Raw genomic sequence first — 26945 nt, forward strand, 5'->3', positions numbered from 1 at the left:
TTTTTTTTACCCACTTTGCACGGGCAATGATCTGAGAAAACCAGCATGCCAAATAGTTCCATCTATTCTTGAACGTACTTAGGAGGTGCAAGAGCTTAAATTTCAGACTGATCAAATTTGCACTTGAAGACATAGACTCAGTAGACAGATATCCATCAATCTACAAACAGAATTGTCTGAAAGAACATGTTTGAAATGCCAGTTTTCGTCTTCTTTTTTTTTTTTTTCCCAGGAATCTGCTTACGGTTCTTACCCCGAAATGGATTTGGCAACATCTCTTCCGGAAACAGCGTATACACGATGCCAAAAGCAGCAGAGAAATATATTGAGGGGATGGGGCTGCCACTACCCTCTTCCAGGGTTGCCAGTGACCTCCGAGGCCACCGGCAATCCCTGATTAGGCGTAGCGGCTGCTGGCTACAGTCCCCAAGTCGAGACCAGAGCTCGAACCTGTGGGATCTCAATTTGGGGGTGGGGGCTGTTTGAGTGTGGGCACTACGTGGAATATATATATATATGGCTTGAAATACTGCGCCTGTTTCGAATGAAGTTCAAGAGCACTTAACACATACGGATTGAAAAAGAAGTTGGAGAAATCGAAATGGTAAAGGATTTCTCCTTTACGATCAAATGGCCTCAGAATACTCGATTTTTTAATGTAATTTTCTCGCTTTTTTGAGTTTTTAAAATTTAAAATTATCTTTTATTATAAAATTAGCAACAAAATTTTCTGAAATTATTTTTGGTTATAATATTCCATTTACAAAGGACCGAAAATATCATAAAATCTTATGTATACTATGATGATCTCCAATTGAAGGCAATATGAATTTTCTCAATGAAATTATCTAAATTTTAGTTTTTTAATTTTCGGAGTTATTTTTAATAAAAAATATTTTTAAAGGTATCTTATCATAAAAATTGATTTCTTGATTTCTTTAATTTTTTTATAATTGATATAACATAATTTATTTGAAATAAATAAGAAGATTCTATTATATGTATAGATTTTTTTTCGGTGTGTACCTTGGTATCAAGAGCCCAATGGGATCTGACTAGTCCAGTCAGGAGATTGAACATTAAAGGCTATTCTCCATCCTAACAAGTGCGCTTCCCAGGGTTGGAACTTGTGTTCTATTCCTTACGAGGGTGAGCTGCTTACTACTCAACCAACACTTTTATTGGTTATTATATGTATAGATATTATTTAATAATCTTGAATTTTTAAAATAAAATGAATATTTCATCACATAAATATTAACGTCAAGAATAAGTATATATTCATACATAATATAAATATATTAATACATATCCTCAAAATGCTCAGTTTGTAAATGTAATTTAATAAGCATATATTAGAATATATATTTTGAAATGAATTTTCTAGGTTTTTATTTATTTATTTTATTTTCAGAATTATTTTTTAAAGATATCTCATCATAAAATCCAATTTCTTGATTTATTTAATTTTTATAATTTATATATAAATAATATATATTTGAAATAAATGAGAATAGATATTACTTGATAATCTTGAATTTTTTTAATAGAAAATTAATATTTCATCACATCAATATTAACATCAAATAAGTATAATATATTTTCTAAAAGGAGATTTCTAGGTTTTTGTTTATTTATTTTTATTTTCGGAATTAGTTTAAAAAATATTTTTTAAAGATATCTCATCATAAAATCCGATTTCTTGATTTCTTTGATTTTTATAACTCATATAGCATAATGTATTTGAAATAAATGAGGAGATTTTATCATATGTGTAGATATTATTTAATAACCATAAATTTTTTAAAATAAAAATTAATATTTCATCACATCAATATTACATGAAAATAAGTATATATTAGTATTATACATAATATAAATATAATAATATTCGGTTACATGGACAACCTTTTGTATATATAGGAAAAAATATATATAAATTATATGTTTTATAGATATCCATTTTTAAAAAATCGATTATATAATATTTTATAGATATAAATATATATGAATTATATTTTCTTTTCAAAAAATAAATCGGACTTGTTCACAGAGAAAGGAAAATAAATCTAATTATATTTTATGTAAATTCTATATGATAGTTATACACATGAATTATCATACACATATACATAGGCCCATTCGACTATCAAACAATGCGTCTACAACTAGAAGTGAGCTCTTGAAATGTATGCAAGTGAGTTGATTAAATTTATGTTTTGATTTTTCTCTAATTTTTATCATAACTTTTAACTTTTTTATTTTTTTATTTGTTTTCTTTTTTTTTCTCATATTCTTTCTCAAGATTGGTGATGTGAGTTTCATCCCTCGAAAGACTACCTCTATACACAAGCTCTCAAAAAGTAAATTCGTTTACCACTAAACGTGAAGGTTGTTTGTTTATTTTATTATTTTTGTTTCACTTTTGATCCTTAAAGGAATTTTTCTTTTTTCTTTTTAATTATAATTTCTTTTTAGATTGGTGTATTATCTCGTGCAATGCATGGGCTCTACGGTTATTATATATTAAAACAAAACATGAGCTGGATTCTTACACTGTCATATCATCAATAATAAAAAATGGAGCTCCATCGCTTTGCCACATCATCAATTATGTATTAAGAAAATATTTTATCAATGGAATACATTTTAATACAATGGTCTATATAATATAATTATACATTGACAACTATTTATATGCAGTCGGAAAATACATATATCTGGCTTCTCATATGTGGCAAGCAAATTAAAAAAACAATGAAAGTGTTCTATAAAAATAACACACAATCTTGCATGATAGAAAATACATATATCATATTTGGTATGGTACAATGAAATATGTTTGTAATCTTTATATTGGTAACAGTATATATTTGTTGCCGTTTACATTATATGAACATATATAATTGAAGATATATGTCGGCTGCTTACATACAAATTTACATTATATATTAGCAACTATATATATAGATGGTATTTACATTGAAACTGAAACCATTGTATCTCAATTTGTAAAGACATGTGGGTATCTTTGCGAACTTATATATATATATATATATTGTATAATGCGTTGCATGCTTATCCAGTGTCAACACCGATTTTAATTACATTGGTCATTTCAAAATGGCTTCATCAGATTCTGAGTTTATTATTTTTATTCAATTAATATATTTGACTCACATATTTTAATTCAATTTCTTTTTTTACATATTTACATTTTTTTAGTTTATCTATGGCATAACAGATTTTAAGATGTTATAATGATCTATCATATGTTAGAAGATTAGGATCTAGAAAAGATACACGTATAGATTGTTTTATTTATTTCGCCATCTTCTCTTATAATTTCTTATATCTCAATTTTTCCAATAAATTTTTAATTCTTATATATATTTATAACATATTTTTTTACTAAAATAATTAAAAGTTTTATTTGTATGTTCCCCAGCAACACGCATGTATTCATATAGTTTATATATAAATAAATGGCCTTAATGAGAAAATATATCATACGTTTTGGCCTCAATTTGGTACTTATCCCTAAAATATAAAGCTGGAATTACCTTATACGAAATTTTCTTACATTAAATTACAACAAATGTTTTGGCCTCATTTGGTACTTTTCCCTAAAATATAAAGCTGGAATTACCTTATACGAAATTTTCTTACATTAAATTACAACAAATGTTTTGGCCTCATTTGGTACTTATCCCTAAAATATAAAGCTGGAATTACCTTATACGAAATTTTCTTACATTAAATTACAACAAATGTTTTGGCCTCATTTGGTACTTATCCCTAAAATAGCAATCTGGCATTAACTTGTACTAAATTTCGTTATATTAAATTTCAAAAAAGGTTTATAAATTTCTATTTCCAATTTGGCCAACTTAACAATCTGGTGCATTTTGATAAGCAAAAAATTGATCCGCATGCATTGAACATTGAGCTCTAATTAAATAGATGCAGCTTATATATTCCATAATTTGTGCATTGTAATCTATTCAATTGATTAGTCTTCTGGTCAGGAAAGAAATTCAATGGTCTTCACCGCAGTATATATCATCACTTTCAGTGTCCCGTCAGTAGGAGCACGAAAATCCGAGATGGCCAAGGATAGAATCTTTCGTGTTTCCTGCATTCTCGCCGTCATGTTTCTGTCAATCAATAGCATAGTATACAGCTCCCAGGATGTCGATCAATGTAGCATTGGACCCGACATTCAACCCTGCATCCCTGGTAGAACCGAATGTCCTCATGGTGAGTTATTTGGGTCTATTTAATTTTAAAAAGCAAGTTGGGTGATCGTGACAAGTCGTATTTGCTGTCCTCCTTGTGATTTCGATTTATTTCAGTCCAATTCAATTCAGTTGTAACAAGATAAAATTTTGATAGGGAAGAATTGCTGGCCCGAGCTGTATGGGACAAGCGGGGAGAAGGCATTAGCTGTAATAAAGCGAGAGAATCCAATGGTGCAGGCCTTCATAGTCAAGAAGGGAACCGCTGTCATTTTGAACTACTGCTGCGATCGCGTCTGGGTCTGGGTCGATGACTCTGGTGTCGTTGATAGGGTCCCTACTATTGGCTAGCTAAAGCTAAAGATCATGCATGTTGCCAAATCAATCAATAAATAAGTTGCACCTTAATTAGAGGCTTGGTTGAATGTGATGAGTGTTCTTTGAGGAAAAATCATATATTACAATCCGGCTGAAATGAATCCTAATTAAAACTGGCCTCCGTTAATCTATGAGAATTCAATGACAAAAGTCGGCGTCCTCATCTACTTGAATCACTTTCACATTGTTATCAACATGTACATATATATGTATATAGGTTTTCAGTACATTGGAATGCCTAGGCCTCTCCCACTTCACTCTGGGTATCCCGACCCACAATGTGCATTTTCCATGGGCCGGCATCCATAGATCCCCTAAGGAAATTAATTGCGAATAATCTGACATGCTCTGTAGAAGAATTAATACTGCGTACATGCACAGTGAAACTGCATGCGCCAAGTGAAGTGCAGCTTCGCATGTAGTTCGCTTACTTCTCTTCGCGGGGCCGAACATTGAAATTCCTGACATGATGAAAGTACACATGACATATATTTCCTGGAACCATTCAACTTCCAGAACTCGCAGTGGTTATCGTACAAAATTATACCTACGACCAATATGCTGCGCAGCCCGATGTAAGAGCCCCGGGCATAGATATATTGGCAGCATATCTATCATCTTACAAACCTGCCCTTGATAATAAAAACGGAAGTCATGTATAGAAGTCTGGAGTTCAATGTGAAAATTATGGATTGGTGAATGAGAAATTGTTTCTCATTAATGGAATGAATGTATTGAATGATGGTTTGTGGAATTATAAAGGACATCATCAATCCTTGAAATTGAAAGGACACCATCAATTGTGATGAATTGAATGGCACCATTAATTGCAAGGAATTGAAAGGATATCATCAAATTCTACAACCATCATCAATAGCATCTATTCATTGATTGATTGTCTATAAATTGTAAATTCCCCTCATTTTTTTGAAAAGAAGAAGATTGCACAGTTAAGTGAGAGTGTTCAACTTCGTTTTCTGGTTCTCTAGTGTGCGGATAGCTCGTGTTGCTAGCTGCACTCGATTCCATTTTATCCCGGGAAACAGACGCTCACGCGACCTAGAGCATGCCTTGAGGGGACGAATCCATTTCAAGGGGTTTGTGTGAAACACATGACTCGGCTTTCTCGTGTCTTCCGATCTTTCGGTTTCGTCTTTGTATTGGTTTTGCATTTCCAAATTCTTATACTAGTGAAATTCATTTAATTTTTTAGCATTCTATTTATCCAACATGCTATTCGAATTATCGTTCAATTTTGTTACTTATTACGGCAAATTATTTTACAATCTTGAAACAGATCTTTCTATTTTGAACGATTCGAATGACATCGGGTAACAATGGGGATGCGACCAACGGAAGCCAGGCTACTGGCTCCAGCCCTGCTCCTATGTTGCCTAACCATTTGGTTAGCCAAAATGTGGCTGCTCCCTCAATGGTTCCTGTGAACCATGTCGAGAAGCCCGAGAAGTTCAATGGGTTGAACTTCAAGAGGTGGCAGCAAAAAATGCTATTCTATCTCACAACTCTGAACCTTATTATTCTATTAGTTTATTACTTTCACGTGGAAAGCTAAGGGGGGGAGTTATTGTTATTTTAGCCTGTTTCTAAGAAAATGTAACTGCAAGATGATTTGAAACTCTTGGCACTATATTTTTTGGGACATGTAGTTATTTTCTCGGTTATTTGAGATTCTTTTAGAAAATGAATTCTTTTTATACTTGAACGAATATAGCTGATTTTATAATTTTGTGAGACTGATTGTTGTTTTCTAGCTTTTCAAGGCTTTTTTTAGAAAAAAAAAAAAAACAAAGCTAACATGGTTGATTTTATCGGTGGTGGATTTTGATTGAATTTTATACTAATATACTTGATTTTTCGTATTTCAAAAGATCTTATTTAGAGAAAATTAGTCACTTGGTCTTGTGGAGATTTGATTTGAATCTTTGCAGTTTATTTTCTTCTTACCTTATTTTTCAAATTATTATTTTTTAAATTAGATTTAGTCATATATAAAATAATATATTTTGATTGATAACAAATTTATGATTTTTAATTATAAAAAATGAATCATAATTACCTTGCTTCATTATCCGTGCAACGCATGGACTCAACCAATAATAACAATAATAAATAAATAAATAATTTTAGTATGATAATGATAGAAATGCCAAAAGTTAGGTATTAATTTATTTCCCCTCATCCTAATAAAATAATGGTATTGATGGGGAAATAAATGCAAAATATATTTATAAGTTGGGCAAATTACACAAAAAATTCTAAATTTTGTAAAATATTTTAGTTTTGTCATAAATTTTATTTTGTAACAAAAAACCAAATGTTTTGAGAATCATCTCAGATTTGACCTCTCGTTACTATTCTGTTAAGTTTGCTATCTATTTGCCTATGTGGACTTTACGGGACCCACAAAACTTACACATCATCTGATCATCTTCTCTTTTCTTTTAAAAAAACCTAAGTTTTCAAAAAAATCTCGGTTTTGTTCCATATTTTGATATGTAATTTAAAAAATACATATTTTAAAAATTTCTCAGAAATGGTCCATGAGAGAAGATGCTAGCCAGGGCCGACTTTATGAGAAAAAACATATGGTTTTTTTCATTACAAACCAAATTTATGATGAAATCGAGATTTTTTTGAAAATTTGAATTTTTTTTATTTAACCTATCTTCTTTCTTTATTAATTTATGTCTGAAGTTAACAGTCCACGTATGCAAAATTGACGGAATTTATAACAGAAGTCATTTTTGAGACAATTTAGAAAACTTATGGTTTGTTTTTTTTACAAAACAAAATTTAGGACAAAATTGAGACATTTTACAAAACTTAAATTTTTTTTGTGTAATTTGCCCTTATAAGTTTGAAATATTAGATGGCATTCGTGTTCGGTGTTTTTATATTTACTGCTTTCACATGGAAAGTAAGGGGGGAGTGGACTGCTATTTTAGCCTGTTTATAAGAAAATGGTGCATGGGTGTAAAACTTAACAATTAATAATATTTTATTAATTTAAAAATTATTAACAATTAATAAAATGGTGCAATATTTTCTGTCGTGTATTCGATCCACATTCACCGCACCATTCTATTTTCTTATTCCAAAAATTATTAATATGTTATGTTGATCACTCGAGGATTACTACTTATTCATCACATTTATTACAATCTATTGATACTTTCTCATGTCACATAGTAATTTTTTTATTAACCATTTCATCACATTTATTACAATTTATTGATACTTTCTCACGTCGCATAGTAATTTTTTTATTAAACTGTCTTTTTGGAATAATTGATGTGCATTTTTGCTTTGATACCAAAAATGTCACAACTCAAAAATTTAGCAGAGTTTCCTTAGTATTCCCTCAATATCATATATCACATAAACTATTTTATATGAAACCTGCTTTCCACATTTTCCAAAAACAAATGACTAATTCAGCAGGTTCTAATAAACAGATACATCTCAAGAGCATTTTTTTTTCCTCAACCACATCACTAACCCAATTAAAGAAAAATTTCAGGTCGTAACTAAATCATAACATTCTACAAGAACTTACTACTTATACTAGGAGTAGGCCCTACTGCAAAAAGATCCTTCGCGCTGATCCCCATTATCCAAAAAGATATTATGTGGTTAGTCTAGCTCCTAGCTCATCTGGAAAAAAAAAATATGTGCAGGGCTGTGAGCTACATCTCAGTGAGTACTACATTCTAAGGTAAAATGAGTTACTATACTAGTACAATTCACAAACAATCAATCATACATACACGTATATATATATATATATATATTCTGCCACAACATTGAATCCAATTCCAACACATTCCTTTCACACAACACCTCGACAACAATCTCAAGTAACAACAATATAGTCATAGGGTCACATTTCCTTGCGACAAAGTTATGATGGTACCGTGACCCCACATATCTCGATAAATTACCCGCATCTCCTCATAACATATCTCATAAGCGGGGGTTGTCTATTAACCTCTGGCAGTAAGAGTTGACCCCAATTTCTATTCTACCGGTCCAGCGGCCGATCGGACCTCTTTTTCTATTTCGCCGGGTCCAACAGTCGATCTGGCCCATATTAATATTCCGCCGGGTTTAGCGGCTGATCATGCCCCAATTTATATTCCGTCGAGTCCAGCGGTCCCATGGCTATAATCAAGCAACAATCACAAGCATGCTCAACAAACATATCAGGTTATATTCCACAATCATTTAGCCACTATAGCAATACGTATAAATATTTACTATCATTTTACGATGGAAGAAAGTACTCACAAAGACCCCTCAAAAAGATAACTCGATGAGCTGAGTTTTCCGGGTGTATAGTCTCGGTCTCCTCAGCCCCTATAAATAATAAACATGGTTAGAAAATCAAGTGTATATATATATATATATGCATATATATTTCCAACTTAATCTATCCATGAAATTTTCATGATGAACTTCAACTCAGTGAAGATCATCCACATCAACTTCATAACATCAATTATGAAGTAACCCCTCTCATTATAAATGAAATTTCAAATAAATTATTTTACAAGAGGTGATAGGAAATAAAACCAACATCGATAACTCTAAGCGTCCGTCAATCTTGCCTAATGAATTTACGAACCCATCTCTTCCTTTAAGCAAGTTTATATCTTACCATTTATCTTGAAAATAATTGAAGTAATTTGATGAAAAATAAATCGATTATAGGCTACTCAAATAGTGACAATAAATCTATAACTTAAAGACTCGAAAAAGTAGTTTCCATGCTTGGGTAATAATCAACCGACAACCCCATAATCTCAACCAATTGAGAGAAAAATGCTAAGAGCTCTAGACCATTATGTAAATCATTGTATACAAGGACCAGCATTACGGCCAAAATCTGAAAGAAAAAATATTAATCTCAGTCATGTCATTAACCCCACATTACCATCTCACATATCAGTTGTTTAAAATCACCAGAAACAGGGCACATTCAACTCATCGCCATGGAATTCACAACAAAACTCATTTCATCTCACTTGTCACCAATAATACTCTCCCTTTCTTCATGAATAAATTCTATACTCAAACTACCTTAAAACATTTCATTGTATAATTCTTCATTTTAGCTAATTGATTTCAGCTAGTGACAGGGTAATTAAGTGAATCTAATAGGAAATAAAACTAATACCAACAACTCTAAGCAATTGATAAGTGTTCTTAATTACTTCATGAATACAATTCCAGATTTCAACTTACTGAAATAATTATAAAACACTTAAGCAAAACAGCAACAACAGGCTTAATGCCTCGATAGAATTCAGCTCCTAAAATGCTAAATCGAACTATCAATCCAATTTATTCAACTTACCACTCAAAACAAATTTCTACTTCCAAATTTTAAAGAAACAGTTAACGCTAAATGAATTGAAGACATAACCAAACTGGAGAGAAAAATTTCAGCTATACATACCCAAACTTTGTCAATATCCAACCAAAAATGCAAGATTAAACCTTCCTTATGAGATGACTTCCTAGCTCAATAGTTCTCCCTCTCTCTGTCGTTGTTCTTCCTTTGTTCTCTCTCTCTCTATGTTTTCTTCTTCGACCATACCAGCAGGAAACAGAGCAACAAAAGAAACAAAAAGAAAAGAAAAGAAGAAGTCAATGGCGGTGGAATCGTTGGGGCAAGAATGAAGACCACGTGGGTCCTTTCTACAGTTTTCTCTTTTCTTCTATCTCTCTTTCTATTTTTTTTATAAATTAAAATCCCAGCCACATAAACTATAGTATATAATATACATGTGTATTACGTAAGCATGCCTGTGTATATGTTGTATGTATATATATATATATATTTATATATGTTCGGTTGATTGATCTCACAATCTCCCCCACTAATAGAATTTCATCATCGAAATTATTTACCTGATATCGGAAAAAGATATGGATATTTAACTCTCATAGAATCCTCGGGTTCCCAGGTGGCCTCTTCTCTCGAATGACTTCTCCACAACGCTTTCACTAATTGGATTCTCTTAGTTCGGAGAATCTGCTCTTTCTTATCTAAGATCTCTACTGGCTCTTCCTCGTATGTCAAGTCCTCATTCAACTCCACCGGTTGATAACTCAGAATATGGGATGGGTCTGGCATATACTTACGCAACATTGACACATGAAATACATTATGAATACGGGATAGCTCAGGGGGTAAAGCTAACCGATATGCCACATTCCTAATGCGCTCCAGAATCTCGTATGGCTCGATATATCTGGGACTAAGCTTCCCTTTCTTGCCAAATCTCATAATACCCTCCCATGGTGATACTTTTAAGAAAACTCGATCCCCTTCCTGAAACTCGAGGTCATTTCTTCGTTTGTTCGCATAGTTCTTTTGTCGCCCTTGAGCAGTCTTTAATCTTTCTCTAATAACCTTGACCTTTTCAGCTATTAAGTCAACTATTTCCGGTCCAGTTAATTGCCTCTCTCCAACCTCATGCCAACACAAAGGTGTTCGACAAGCCCGACCATAAAGCGGCTCGTAAGGAGCCATTCTGATACTAGATTGGTAACTATTATTATAGGCGAATTCCATTAGAGGTAAATAGTCATCCCAACTGCCTGAAATTTTATAATGCACGCTCTTAACATATCCTCCAATGTCTGAATGGTCCTTTCGCTCTGCCCATCTGATTCAGGATGAAAAGCAGTGGTCAAATTGAGCTTCGTACCTATAGCAGTAACAAAACTATTCCAATACTTGGAAGTAAAATAAGAGCCTCTGTCTGATACTATAGATACCGGCACACCATGCAATCTCACAATCCCTTTAATGGACAATTGTGCCAATTGATCAGCACCAAATGTCGTTTTAACTGGTAGAAAATGAGCAGATTTAGTCTGTCTGTCAACTATCACCCATATAGAGTCATGCCCCCTTCGTGTTCGAGGAAGTCCTGAAACAAAATCCATGGTGATCTTTTCCCATTTCCACTCAAGAACCGGAAGAGGTTGTAATAATCCAGATGGGTGTTGATGTTCTTCTTTAACCTATTGGCACACCAAACACTTCGGAACAAATTCAGTTACATCATTTTTCATGTTATTCCACCAATAGCTCCCCTTCAAATTATAGTACATCTTGTTACTTCCTGGGGGGCACCGCATATGGTGAGCTATGGGCTTGTGTAAGAATTTCCCTCTTTAACTCAATGTCGTCAGGTACACATATTCGATTCTCGAACATAAGTGTGTCATCCTCTTTCAAGAGAAATTCAAATTTCTTGCCTTCCTTTATTTTGTTTTTCATCTCCACCAAAAAATGGATCTACTTGTTGCGCTTCTCGAATTCAATCAATTAGCACTGGTTTCACATCATAGATAGCCATCAATGCTCCAAATCCAGTCGTCTCTAGCTTAACTTCCAATGACCTAAACTCGTTAATAAGTGTGTCGTGAACACTCCATATACTTGCTAATCTTACTGATGATTTCCGACTCAACGCGTGTGCCATGACATTTGCCTTGCCTGGATGATAGTTGATCATGCAATCGTAGTCTTTAATTAATTCCATCCATCTCCTCTATCTTAAGTTGAGTTCTTTCTGAGTAAACAAATATTCCAAACTCTTATGGTCCGTATAAATCTGACATCTCGCTCCATATAGGTAATGTCTCTAGAGTTTGAGAGCAAACACTACTGCTGCCAATTCAAGATCGTGTGTTGGATAATTCTTCTCATGGTTCCTTAATTGCCGAGATGCATAAGCCACCACTTTTTCGTTTTGCATTAAGACACAGCCTAAACCTTGATGGGATGCATCACTATAGGTCACAAACCCCTCATCAATAGACGGAATAATAAGCACTGGGGCAGTAGTCAACCTTTTCTTCAACTCTTGGAAACTCTGCTCACACTCATATGTCCGCTCAAACTTCACACTCTTCCGCGTTAACCGAGTCAGAGGAGTAGCAATAAGGGAAAATCCTTCCACAAATCTTCGATAATAACCAACTAATTCTAGAAAACTTCTCAACTCTGTTACACCTGTAGGACGACTCCAATTCAAAATAGCTTCAATCTTCGTAGGATCCATTGATCCACCATCACCTGAAATCACATGCCTGAGGAATCCCACCTGATCTAGCCAAAACTCACATTTACTAAACTTGGCATAAAGCTTTCTCTCCCTCAAAATCTGCAACACAACTCGGAGATGTTCTTCATGCTCATCCTCGTTTCTCAAGTATATCAATATATCATTGATAAACACTACCACAAATTGATCAAGATATGACTAGAAGACTCTATTCATTAAATCGACAAAAGCCGCAGGAGCATTTGATAACCCAAAAGGCATCACAAGAAATTCATAATGTCCATACCGAGTGCGAAATGCAATCTTGGGCACATCAGGATCCTTCATTTTCAGTTGGTGGTACCCCGATCTAAGGTCAATCTTCGAGAAGACAGTGGCACCTCGGAGCTGATCAAACAAGTCATCTATCCGGGGTAAATGATATTTATTGCACACTGTGACCCGATTCAACTGTCGATAATCTATACACAATCTGAGCGAACCATCCTTTTTCTTCACAAATAAAATTGGAGCACCCCAAGGAGATACACTAGGCTTGATAAATCCGTTTTCTAATAATTCTTGCAGCTAGACTTTCAATTCCTTGAGTTCTGATGGGGCCATACGATACGGTGCGCGAGAAATCGGGCAGTACCGGGCTCAAACTCTATAGTAAATTCAATCTCTCTATCAGGAGGGAGACCAGGCAAGTCATCAGGAAAAAGATGGCCGCCAAAGATGCACTTTTCCAGCATTTCGGCATTCTGTCTGTCATGTTCCTCTTGATCGACCAGGTAATATGCCTTTCCAAGGATGAAGACAGGAAGGGGAGCACCCCTGGACCAACCCCTCGTGTTCATGATACGATGATGAGCACAAAATTTGATTATTCCGAGACCTTTACAAACGATGTACTGCAACTAAGTTCGTGTTCATTGTCTGCTTTTTGTGTGATTTAATCTCGGCAGGTCTACATAGTTTACCTCAGTTCTCTTAATCCAACTGAAACATATTCCCCCACTTCTCAGCATCTCGGTTTGCTGCAACAAGTTGTTAAGGATCGGAGGTAAAGATCTTTAATTAGCTCCCAGGAAAACATATATTTTCCTAGGCCACATTTCTCTTTTCCTAGCTATTAATATCCTCTGTTTTCCTCGGTTTTCATCCGCTTGAATGGTCATGTCTCGCAGGTCCGTTTCCGCTTCACTCATCAGAAGCTACAAAAGTAGTTTTAATGGTTTTGCTACTACGCTCACTGAAAAAGAGGCACAGAACCTAGCTAGTAAGTATTCGTTCTTATCTGTAACGTATATGAGATGTTATGTGAGCATATGATTGCATCGTTTGCCGTGAATGTGATACATATGTTTCTGTGGATTGTGTTAATCAATTTCAGGCAAGGACGAAGTATTCTCAGTGTTTCCTAGCCAAACTTTCTACGTGCAGACCACAAAATCATGGGATTTCATCGGATTGTCCAAGACAGCAAAAGGGATGCCCTCCATAGAGGGCAACATAATCATTGCAGTTTTAGACTCCAGCGCTTATCCCGAGTCCGAATCATTCGGTGACAAGGGCTTTGGTCCCCCTCCTCGCAAGTGGAAGGGCTCCTGTAAGGGTGGATCCAACTTCACTTGCAACAATTAATCATACAATTAATCATACGAATACTTATAAATATGTATCTCAACAAGATCCAACCAATCTGGCCGAAAGGGCAACGAAATTTGTTTCCTCTCGATTGGTTTTTATTAAGCCTGACCCTGCACCCGCGCATTCTTACATGAGTCTCACAATTTAATTTCCTGATTTCTGATTTTTCCATGCACAGCAAGCTCATCAGAGCATGATATTATGTATCTGGCGAGGATTCTGCCTTCGACGGTGAAGGACATGGGACACACACAGCCTCAACTGTTGCCGGCAATTCGGTGGAAGGGGCCAGCTTTTTCAGAATAGCTAATGGAACAGCTCGAGGGGGGGGGTACAGTCCTCCAGGATCGCCATTTACAAGGTATGCAATTCATGGGGTTTGCGAAGGAGATGGAATTTTGGCAGCTTTCGATGATGCAGTCGCAGATGGAGTGGATATCATCACTCTTTCACTGGGCGATGGGGCGCCTTCTTCTTTTAACAAAGATCCTGTCGCGATAGGAGCTTTCCATGCGACATCAAAGGGTATCTTGGTGACTCAATCTGCAGGAAATTCTGGGCCCTCTGCGGAAATAGTGAGCATTGTCACCCCTTGGATCCTGACTGTGGCGGCTAGGACCAGATCGGCTGTTCATCACCAAGCTTGTCCTGGGGAACGGGACGGTTAAGACTATATGTTTTCACTCTACAAACGTCTCACGACTTAGATTTTTGTGAAAGGAAATGCAACATCGGAACAGCTTTCTGCAACAACGCATCTGGTTCGGATATGTTGATACTGATCATAGATTCGTTTTACTCTTCTTATAGGTCGAAATTCTGGTTTCTCACTGTCTGATTTCTTGATACTCGTTTCTGTTTAAACAGGGCGTAGCAATAAATTCATTTCCATCAGCTCCCAATTATTCTCCTCTCCTGTTCGGGAAGCAGGTTTCGATCTCTTGTGGCGACACCTCTGCTAGGTAGGTCTTGCTACCCCATAAATAAATTGTTCTCCTTTTCCATCGATTTGTGACTGCAACAATAAGATGAAGAGAAGAAATAACGTGTGGTTCTTATTGGAAAATCAATCATTGGGACAAAGTCCATTCAGAACTAACATCTATATTATTTCATTTGCAGAGCCTGCTATGAGGGCTGTCTAGAAATGCAGAAAGTGGCTGGGAAAATCATGATCTACGATAGGGGTGCTTGATGGACTTTTCGAGGCTGCAGCATTTGGTGCTCAGGAGACAATCCTAAAGGGCGCAGATCGTGACGATGCTTCTGCTTATCCACTTCCCTCTATGGCCCTGAACGACTCCAGCTTTGAAAAACTCCTATCCTACCACAATTCCACAAGTGCCTGAATTCATGAACATTTTCTCACGTCATTTAATCATTTTTCCTTTTGTCATATATAGACAAGAGTTATTTCTCGATGGTGTACTGCAGAGATCCTCAAGCCCTTCGAGTTGGCCATCAACAGGACTGTCACCAATGTAGGGCCTCCGAACTCAACCTACAAGGCCAAAGTTGACATCTCCCCAAACATTAACATCACTGTGGTCCCAGAGGTCATTTCCTTCGGGTCCGTTTTCAAGAAGAGGTCTTTCACCATTGGGATTTCAGCGAGTGGTTTGCAATATGGCGCCCTGTTGTCTAATGAGGCCGTTTGGTCCAATGGCGTTCGCCATGTGAGAAGTCTGGTCATCGTGTATACTGAACAAGAGAGTCCAGAATAATTGTCTGGTCATCGTGTATATTGGTTATGGACTTCAAGTTTCGATTGTATTTGAGACAGAACTATACAATTAAATAGTGTACGTGCTTTCCCACTTTGCATGGGCAGGGATCTTGATATAATCTAGCTAGAGAACCCTTTGCAGGGGCATGAGGAAGAATCTCAGGATGACAGGGTCGAGCATGAAGGCGAACTTTGGGATAAACATGTGCCAACTAAAACAATTACAAGAGCACGAGCCAAGTGAATCCAACAAGCCATGCAAAGGCTGTTATTGCATGTCTATGGAGGAGAAGTCAAGCTCTTGGGCGGGCTGCATATGGAACAAGAAGCCACGACCATTCATATCCAAGAAATCTATTTAGAAAATAATCCAATTCAAAGGGCTGAATTTAGTTATTTTTCAATTACTTGGGCCTATTTCATTTTTGGACTTATTACACTTAGGATTTATTTTAGCTCAGTCCATTAGCCCAATTAGGTTATCAGCCAGTATCTCTCTATAATTAGGCAAGTTACCTCTCTAGAGAAGATATATCAGTTTTCATTTTCTCCGAGCTATTGCTCATCAACTTTGCAGATATTGCAAGTGTGATAACCTGTGATTCCCGACATTTATAATATTGGTTTCTAACTCTTTATAGCTATCGGGTCAATATTCTGTTTATAATATTGGTTTGTGGCTCTTTATAGTCATCGAGTCAATATTTCCTATCCTTGAAACCTTCATTGGACGATCCCGGGTTTGATCTCATTCTATTGCCGTTGGGTCTCGCGGCAGGTTCGTCGAGGTTCGCATCAGATATGAGATCCAAATTGAATAAGCCAGCACCCCAACCGTTTGGTCGATTCTTGCACATACTTAGGAGTTGCAAGAGCATGGATTTCAGACTGGCTGGATTTGTACTCGAACAACTGCTGATTTCAGTAGACAGATGTCCTTCCATCCATAACCAGTTTTCCTTCCATCCATACGCAGCTTTGTTTCCAGATATATTATCTTAAAGAACATTGTTCGAAATGCCAGTTTTCATTTCTTTTTCCCCCCCAAGAATATGCATAAGGTTCTGCCCCCGAAATAATCCCGGAATATCCCTTTCGGACTCACAATATCTGCGGTATCAAAACCTCCCAAAAAATCCTAGCTTGATAGCGCTGTCGGTTGCTGCTTTTGGTGAACCTACAGCGAATTATGGGAGATATGATTTTACCAAGCATAAAATGGAACCGGCTAGAGTGGGAGTAGATTTGACATATTGTAAAACCTGAAAAATGTTAGACGATAAAAATCGATAAATACAAATGAATTTCCTTATATATAAGGAAGTATTTCGAAAATTGCAATCTCAATCGATCGATTGAAAATACCATAAAATGTTACGACCCACTGCCGTTTTCAACCTGTAAAATAAATAAGAGAATATATTTGGGGGTGAGCTTGACACTCAGTGAATAACCGCAATCTAACCTACCTGGATCATAGCACAGGATTAGTAATATCATAAAAATATCATCAAGACCTCTAGAACTCAAGACATCCATGTGCCCCTTCTTAGCTCCCAACCGCAGTGACGGTTCCAGATTGATGGCCTCTCTGCTCTAGGCAGTCCTTTCCTACTACTCAGTTTACAACTGAGTCACGGCGCCACAAGAAACCGATTTCCATCAATCTTAGTTCACATCTCAAAATATCACTCTATCCTTTCCAAATATCGTAATCGATCATATAAAAATACGTTCAAGATCTTGACACTAACAATAGTCTTACATTACCATGACGATGTGGTTTTAAAAATATTAAGATATCGATAAAAAGTATTAGTTCAAGAATAGATTACTCACCTTGATAAGTTCCCTGAACATCAAACTTCCTAAACCAAACATTTTCCATTTTCTAGGATTTTTTTTTCTCACATATTTTCCCTCGATTTTTCTCTCTCGGCCGCTCAAACTCTCATTCTCCTTGTTTTGGCCGGGATGAATGAAATGAATCAGATGATAAATGAATGAAAGCAAACGGATATAAATAAACTCCCCAAAAATATTGGCGGTGGAATGGATGAAATGGAATGGGCCGCGTTGAAAGGAAAGGAAATATAACACATGGAAAGCACTTTGGGAAGTTTATCCTCTGAAAAAAAGAATAATTAAATTAACTAAACAATTAATAAATCTAGTATAAAAAACAAAAATTGGGAAAATGTTAAGTGTATAAGCGGACGATAGGCTCGGGATGTTACACATGTGGGGTGAATTCGGTAGACTCTTGAGTAATCTATCTATAGTAATCACCAAGGAAAGTACGACCTTTGCATTTTTTCTAAAATATATGACGATCCTTAACAAATAGCAAAGAAAGGCATAATCTTTGCATTTTTTTTCTAAGTATAGCACGACCTTTTGAGAGTAGTACAGAAAGGGATGACTTTTGCACTTTTTCCTAAATATAACACGACCTTTAAAGAATAGCACCGAAAGATACGACTTTTAGGTTTAGCTCCGATTTTAGCACGTTGAAAACGAAGATTGTGCCTGAAAGTCATGTATTTTTGTGCTATTTTTTAAAGGTCGTGCTATATTCAGAAAAAAAATATAAATGTCATGCATTTATGTGCTACTCTCTAAAGGTCGTGCTATATTTAGAAAAAAATGCAAAGATTGTGCATTTCTATGCTATTTTTCAGATATCATACTATATTTAGGAAAAAGTACAAAGGACTTCTAGGTGATTAACCCATATATATAAAATTGTATTCCTTGCAATAAATAGGGTTGGAGAAATACATTTTTAATAATATAGGGGTAAAAAGGTAAATATCTATTAAAGAAACGGGGTAGAAAGGCCTTTTTAAATTAAAATAGGGTTTAAAAAGTCAATATTCTAAATAATATTTCCTTCTATGTCAAAATCAAATTAAATTTAATTTAGAAACAACATTAGTAAAGAAAATTTAATTGAATTTAATTTGTGTAGGTATCTTTGTTCTCATTTTAGAAAATTTATTTTGTAAAAAAAAATTTTAATTGCAATGTTAACTGCACAATCAATATAGAAATTAAAACTTATAAGTACAAAGTTTAATCTAATAATATATTATTAGATTATTGCAATACAAATCTCCTACTATATCAAATTTATATTAGGAAATTAATTATTGAAAATAAAGTTTATATTATATATGGAAAATTAATTATTTTATGTGCATAAAACTACAATTATTTGTACTTTGAATTCTACATAAACTTTACTTGAATTAATCTAGATAAGTATTTTGCCCCTCAATCTTGAAAATATTATTTGTAAAAAATTAATTTCCAAGTAATAGGTTAACTGTACGATTTATATAAATGAATTAAAACTTATAAATACAAAGTTCAATATATAATTAATATATTGCAATGCAACTCCTATCATTTTAAATTTACTATAGCAAATAAAATTTATATTGTATATAACAAATTAATCATTTATGTGCATAAAAAAATAAATATTATGTACTTTAGATCCTGCACAGTTTATAAAAACTCTTTATTCATTTAATTAAATTTGAAAATCATAAAAATTCTCTAGGAAAAAATAAAATTATAATTACATTTAAAGCAAAAGTTTCAATTAATCAATGTAGAAAAACTACCAAGCAATAGACAGGTAAAAGAAGACTAGTTTTCATAAATTTGTGAGTCATACAGACTTTAATGTTTGTGTAATAAAAATGAAAAAGCTCAGCCTAGTAACACAGCAAAGCCAGTAAATCTTAGTTAAAAGTTCTAAATTTTTTTTTCCATTCTTTTTTGTTGGTGTGGGCCGAAGCCCAATTCTTTTTTGTATGTCTTCATTAGTAGAATTCTCAAAGACTATACTTGATCTTTCTCTTAATTGGCAATTGGCATGGTTCCTTTTTTTTTTTTACTCCTTGACTTAACTCTTTGGATATGATTCACTAAGGAGAAGGGAGGGGTTAATTTCGTTTTGATATAACCTAATAAGTGGAGACAAAGGACAGGAAAGGGAAAAATCAGTTATATATGAAAAAAAGATTAATGGACGAATTTTTAATTATTCTTTTTACCTCCATTCAACCCCAAATTGGGGTTTGGAGGGCAATCGAGGTAAATAATTTCCCCTGATTTTCTTTCCCCTCCATTAAAATTTCAAAACTAAATAAGGGGAATTTTTTCCTTCCCTTCCCTTCCTTTGCCCAGCTTTACCCCAAACCCAAACATAGTGATAGAAATGCCAAAAATTAGATATTAATTTATTTTCCCCTCATCCTAATAAAATAATGGGATTCATGGGGAAATAAATGCAAAGTATTTTTATATAAGTTTGAAATATTTGATGGTATTCATCTTTGGTCTTTTTATATTTACTGCTTTCACATGGAAAGTAGGGGGTGTTGGTGGAGTGGATTGCTATTTTAGCCTGTTTATAAGAAAATGGTGCATGGGTGTAAAATTTAACAATTAATAATATTTTATTAGTTTTTAAAATTATTAACAATTAGTAAAATGGTGCAATATTTTTTGTCGTGTATTGGATCAGCGTTCACCGTATCATTCTATATTCTTATTCCAAAAAATTATTAATATTTTATATCGATCACTCGAGAATTGATACTTATTTGTCACATTTATTACAATTTATTGATACTTTCTCATGTCGCATAGTAATTTTTTATTAATCTTTTCCTTTTGAAAGAACTAAAATGCATTTTTTTTTGTCATAACTCACATGCATTTCATTGATAAAGAAACAATTATCTTTTCCCATACTATAAATATATCCATGCTCACATCTGAAGGATACGCAAAATTCATTTCATTATCATCGAGCAAATTGAGGTTGAGTTGTATCTATGAATCCCTGCATCCCTGGTACAACCCAGTGCCCTCATGGTGAGTTCTTTGGGTCTATTTAATTTTAAGTAGCAAGTCGGGTGATCGTGACAATTTGTATTTGCTGTCCTCCTTGTGATTTCGATTTATTTCAGTCCAATTCAATTCAGTTGGAACAAGTTAAAATTTTGATAGGGAAGAATTGCCGGCCCGAGCTGTATGGGACAAGCGGGGAGAAGGCATTAGCTGTAATAAAGCGGGAGAATCCAATGGTGATGGCCCCCATAGTCAAGGAGGGAACCCCTGTCATTATGAACTACTGCTGCGATCGTGTCTGGGTCTGGGTCGATAACTCTAGTGTCGTTGTTAGGGTCCCTATTATTGGCTAGCTAAAGCTAAAGATCATGCATGTTACCAAATGAATCAATAAATAAGTTTCACCTTAATTAGAGGCTTGGTTGGATGTGATGAGTGTTCAATGACAAAAGTCGGCGCCCTCATCTCCTTGAATGACTTTCACATCGTTATCAACACGTACATATATATGTATACAGGTTTTCAGTACGTTGGAATGCCTAGGCCTCTCCCACTTCACTCTGGGTATCCCGACCCACAATGTGCATTTTCCACGGGGCGGCATCCATAGATCCCCTCAGGAAATTAATTGCGAATAATCTGACGTGCTCTGTAGAAGAATTAATACTACATAGATGCACAGTGAAACTGCATGCGCCAACTGAAGTGCAGCTTCGCATGTGGTTTGCTTACTTCTCTTCTCGAGGCCGAACATTGAAATTCCTGACATGATGAAAGTACACATGACATATATTTCCTGGAACCATTCAACTTCCAGAACTCGCAGTGGTTATCGTACAAAATTATAGCTGCGACCAATATGCTACGCAGCCCGATGTAAGAGCCCCGGGCATAGATATATTGGCAGCATATCTATCATCTTACAAACCTACCCTTGATAATAAAACGGAAGTCATGAAAAGAAGTCTGAAGTTCAATGTCATGTCAGGAACCTCAATGGCAGCTTGTCTCTATGACGTCGGCCGGTGCAACAGCGTGTGTGAAATCATTTCAACCTGGCTAGCTATTGTGAGTGGCAATCTTTTGAATTATGAGAATTTTTAGATTGATTGTTAGGTGGATATAGGAAGATTTTGAATTAGGACGATTTTGTTAATTATGAATGAACAGAATCAGTTAAGATGCATTAATAAAGGTCAAATTCTTCAAAGGAAAGGGTATTGGTGTAGTGGCACAAAACGTCAACCTGGAACTAAGAGGTCCCGCATCTAACATGACCGCTGCAATGCGGTTCTAAAAATATTAACATAACGATTAAAAATACTAGTTTAAGAATATATTACTCACCTTGATAAGTCCCCCAAACATCCAACGTAGTAAAACCAAACATTTTCTATTTTCTAAGTTTTTTTTCTCTCTTGGCCGCTCAAACTCTCCCTCTCTGTTATGGCCGGGATGAATGAAATGACTCAGATGATAAATTAATGAAAGCAAACGGATATAAATAAACACCCCAAAAATATTGGCGGCGGAATGGATGGAATGGGCCACGTGGAAAGGACAGAATGAATGGAAATATAACACATGGAAAGCACTTTGGGAAGTTAACATCTAAAAAAAAGAATAATTTAATTAACTAAATAATATGATAAATTGCACCGATGGTCCAAAATATTTTACAAATATTTTAATATGGTATATTTTTTTTGTTACTTGATGGTACAAAATGTTTCAAAATTATTTTAGTATAGTACAAACCGTCATCACGTCATTGACGCCGTCAAGTCGACACTGATGGTGCAAAACCGATTTTTGTGGCACGTTACATGATGGTGCAAAATATTTTGAACTTGTAATTTAATAGTACAAAATGTTTTACGTAAGTTACATAATGGTGCAAAATTTACAGTATTGTAAAGGACAGCTTGACGGCGTCAATGGCGAGATGACGGTTTGTACTATACTAAAACAACTTTGAAACATTTTGTACCATCAAGTAGCAAAAAAAATTTTTTGCACCATATTAAAATATTTGTAAAACTTTTTGGACCACCGGTGCAATTTACCCAAACAATTAATAAATACAGTATTGATTGCAAAAATTGGGAAAATGTATGAGTATAAGCGTACGATAGACTCGGGATGTTACACATGTGGGTGAATTCGGTAGGCTATATATAGGGTTAATCACTTAAAAAAGTACGACATTTACACTTTTTCCTAAATATAGGATAATCGTTAGAAAATAGCAAAGAAAGGCACGGCCTTTGCATTTTTTCCTAAGTATAGCACGATCTTTTGAGAGAAGCACAGAAAGACACGTTTTTTGCACTTTTTTCTATATGACCTTTAAAAATAGCACCGAAAGGCACAACTTTTAGGTTTAATTGCGATTCTAGCACGTTAAAAATGAAGATCATGCATTTATGTTTGAGAGAAGCACAGAAAGACACGTTTTTTGCACTTTTTTCTATATGACCTTTAAAAATAGCACCGAAAGGCACAACTTTTAGGTTTAATTGCGATTTTAGCACGTTAAAAATGAAGATCATGCTTTTATGTGTTATTTTTTAAAGGTCATGCTATATTTAAGAAAAGAAAAGTGCAAAGGTCGTGCATTTCTGTCTACTTTTCAAAGATTGTGCTATATGTAAGAAAAAATACCAATGTTGTACCTTTCTATGCTATTTTTCAAAGGCCATGCTATATTTAGAAAAAGTGCAAAGGTCGTATTTTTTTAGGCAATTAATCCATATATATATATAGTTGTATTTCTTGCAATAAATATGGTTAGAGAAGTAAATTTTTAATGATATAGAGATAAAATGGTCAATATCTATTAAATAAACTGGATAGAGAGGCCAATTTTTTTTTATTAAAATGGGGTTTAAAAAGTCAACATCTAATATTTCCTTCTATGTCAAAATCAAATTAAATTAAATTTAAAAACAAAAATAGTAAAGAAATTTTACTTGAATTAATTTATGCTGGTATCTTTGTCATCATTTTAGAAAATTAATTTTGTAAAAAATTAATTTTAATTGCTAGATTAACTGTACAATTTATAAACAAACTAAAACTGATAAGTACAAAGTTCAATATATTATTATATTATTGCAATATAAATCTCCTACTATTTCAATTTTATGTTAGGAAATTACTTATTGAAAATAAAGGTTATATTATGGCAAATTAATTATCTCATGCACTTACAACTACAATTATCTATACTTTGGATTCTGCATAAACTTTACTTGAATTAATTTAGGTAGGTATTTTTGCACCTCAATCTTAAAAATATTATTTATAAAAAAATTAATTTTCAAGTAATAGGTTAACTGTATGATTAATATAAATGAACTAAAACTTATAAGTACAAAGTTCAATATATTATTTATATATCACAATACAAAACTCCTACCATTTACAATTTATTATAACAAATAAAATTTATATTGTATATAACAAATTAATTATTTATGTGCATAAAACAACAATAAATTATATGTACCTTAAATCCTACACATTTTATAAAAACTATTTTATTCAAAATGAATTCATAATAAAATTTGAAAAGCATAAAAATTCTCAAGGTAAAAATAAAATTAAAATCACATTTAAAGCAAAAAGTTCAGTAAATCTATATAGAAAAACTATTGTGCAACACATGGGTGAAAGAAGACTAGTTTTCGTAAATTTGCGAGTCATACAAACTTTAATGTTTGGGTAAGAAAAATGGAAAAGCTCGGCGTAGAAACACAGCAAAGCCAATAAATCTTAGTTAAAAGTTTTAATTTTGTATTTTTTTTTCCATTCCTTTTTGTTGGTGTGGGCCGAAGCCCAATTCTTTTTTGTTATATCTTCATTAGTAGAATTCTCAAAGACCCTGTAAACTTGATCTTTCTCTTAATTGGCAATTGGCACGGTTCTTTATTTTTTTATTATTGTTTTTTTAATATATATATATACTTCTTGACTTAACTCTGTTTGGATATGATTTATTAAAGGGAAGGGAAAGGAAGGGAGGGAAAGAGAGGGTAAAAATTAATCTCGTTTTGATATAACCTAATGAGTGGAGAGAAAGGACAGGAATGGGAAAAATCAGTTATATTTTAAAAAAATTTAATGGACGAACTTTTAATTATTCTTTTCACCTCCATTCAACTTTAAATTGGAGATTGGAGAGGAGTCGAGGTAAATAATTCCCCCCTCATATTGAGGGGAATTTTTTCCTTCCCTTCCCTTGCTCTCCTTTACCCCAAATCCAAACATAGCGTTAGACTATAGTTATTAGACTAAAAATTCAGTAAATTTAAAGTTCAAGTAATGCAAAATATTATCTTTCTCGATGAAAAATAGTTATATGCAATTTATTAGAAATATTTTGATTTCAGTGCCTAGAATTTGGTAGCACTTAATGGTGCCACGTGGCGCAAACAAATTGATTGAGTGGTACCCCAATAACTTTATAAAAAAATAAATCTGACAATTAAAAAACAAAAAAAGTGCCAAAAAAAGATAGGGAAAGGGCCGATCAGTGGGGCTAGCCGCCAACCATCAGTTGAGGTCGTCAGCCACCATATTAATGATCAGCGACCTTGATTAAGGGTTTGGTGGCTGGCAGCGAGGCCCTACCAGTTGGAATTGGGGGAATCACCAAACTCCGCTTGGAATTGGGAATTCCCTCAGTTTCGATTAGTGGGGCCTCATCGGCGGCCACCACTCGCACCTCAAGGTCGTCAGTTACCACTTTTTTTTTTGCAATTCTTTTTTCATTTTTCGGATATATTTTTTGAAAAAAATTTATGGGGATCCCACTCAACCAATCTGCGTGCGCCAGGTAGCATCGCTAAGTGCCTCGTCAGCATGCCAGCTAAAATTGACGGAAAAACTAATGCCATAGTAAAACAAATAACGGATCAATAGGTTATGTATTTCTTATAGAAAAAAAATTAATTTGTGATAAAACACAGAAAAAGTGTAAAGTTTGTGAGTTATTGAGTCATTTTCCCCTTTTTTTAATGGCCTTATTATCCTTTTTGTTTATTACTTTCACATGAAAAGTTAAGAAGGGGAGTTGACTGTTATTTTAGCCTGTTTCTAAGAAAATATAATTGCAAGACGATTTGATACTCTTGGTACTTGACCTTGTGGAGATTTGATTTGAATCTTTGCAATATGGTTTCTTCTTATCTTATTTTTCAAATCATTTTTTTTCAAATTAAATTTATCATATACAATAATATATTTTGATTGATAACAAATTTACGATTTTAATTATAAAAACAAATCATAATTACATTACTTCATTATCGGTACAACGCATGGACTCAACCAATAATAATAATAAAATAAATAAATAAATAAATTTAGTAGGATAATGATAGAAATGCCAAAAATTAGATATTAATTTATTTTCCCCTCATCCTAATAAAATAATGGTATTGATGAGGAAATAAATGCAAAATTTTTTTATAAGTTTGAAATATTAGATGGTATTCGTGTTCGGTCCTTTTATATTTACTGCTTTCACATGGAAAGTAGAGGGGGGGGGGGGGGGGGGGGGGGGGGGGGGGGGGCTATTTTAGCTTGTTCATAAGAAAATGGTGCATGGGTGTAAAATTTAACAATGAATAAAATGGTGTAATATTTTTTGTCGAGTATTTGATCCACGTTCACCGCATCATTCTATTTTCTTATTCCGAAAAAATATTAATATTTTATGTCAATCACTCGAGGATTAATGCTTATTCGTCACATTTATTATAATTTATTGATACTTTCTCATGTCGCATAATAATTTTTTTATTAATCTTTTCTTTTTGGAATGACTGTCGTGCATTTTTTTTTTTTATAACTCTCATGCAATTCATTGATAAAGTAAAGGTAATTTATCTTTTCCCATACTATAAATATATCCATGCTCACATCTGAAGGATACGCAAAATTCATTTCACTATCCTTGAGCAAATTGAGGTTGAGTTGCGTCTATGGGTC

The 26945-nt window shown here is 34.1% G+C and overlaps 1 protein-coding gene and 3 long non-coding RNA genes across 4 annotated transcripts; 3 read left to right on the top strand and 1 right to left on the bottom strand.

Annotated features, from left to right (window-relative positions):
- Positions 1–3903: 3903 nt before the first annotated feature.
- On the top strand, positions 3904–4745 carry LOC116199694. The gene is made up of 2 exons (XM_031530161.1): positions 3904–4260; positions 4396–4745. The coding sequence occupies exons 1-2, from the start codon at positions 4041–4043 to the stop codon at positions 4587–4589; spliced, it is 414 nt and encodes a 137-aa protein (XP_031386021.1). The 5' UTR covers positions 3904–4040; the 3' UTR covers positions 4590–4745.
- A 3571-nt stretch (positions 4746–8316) lies between these two features.
- LOC116199698 lies at positions 8317–10268 on the bottom strand. The gene is made up of 3 exons (XR_004155587.1): positions 10096–10268; positions 8925–8993; positions 8317–8798 (listed from the first exon to the last, which is right to left on the bottom strand). It is a non-coding gene; the product is annotated as an uncharacterized LOC116199698 (long non-coding RNA).
- Positions 10269–14404: 4136 nt separating this feature from the next.
- LOC116199701 lies at positions 14405–16473 on the top strand. Its single transcript, XR_004155591.1, has 3 exons — positions 14405–15114; positions 15221–15315; positions 15476–16473. It is a non-coding gene; the product is annotated as an uncharacterized LOC116199701 (long non-coding RNA).
- Positions 16474–20872: 4399 nt separating this feature from the next.
- Positions 20873–21399, top strand: LOC116199696. The gene is made up of 2 exons (XR_004155585.1): positions 20873–20972; positions 21108–21399. It is a non-coding gene; the product is annotated as an uncharacterized LOC116199696 (long non-coding RNA).
- Positions 21400–26945: the final 5546 nt, after the last annotated feature.

The sequence above is a fragment of the Punica granatum genome, chromosome 3, assembly GCF_007655135.1.
Source record: "Punica granatum isolate Tunisia-2019 chromosome 3, ASM765513v2, whole genome shotgun sequence".
In the NCBI taxonomy this organism is placed as follows: Eukaryota; Viridiplantae; Streptophyta; class Magnoliopsida; order Myrtales; family Lythraceae; genus Punica; species Punica granatum.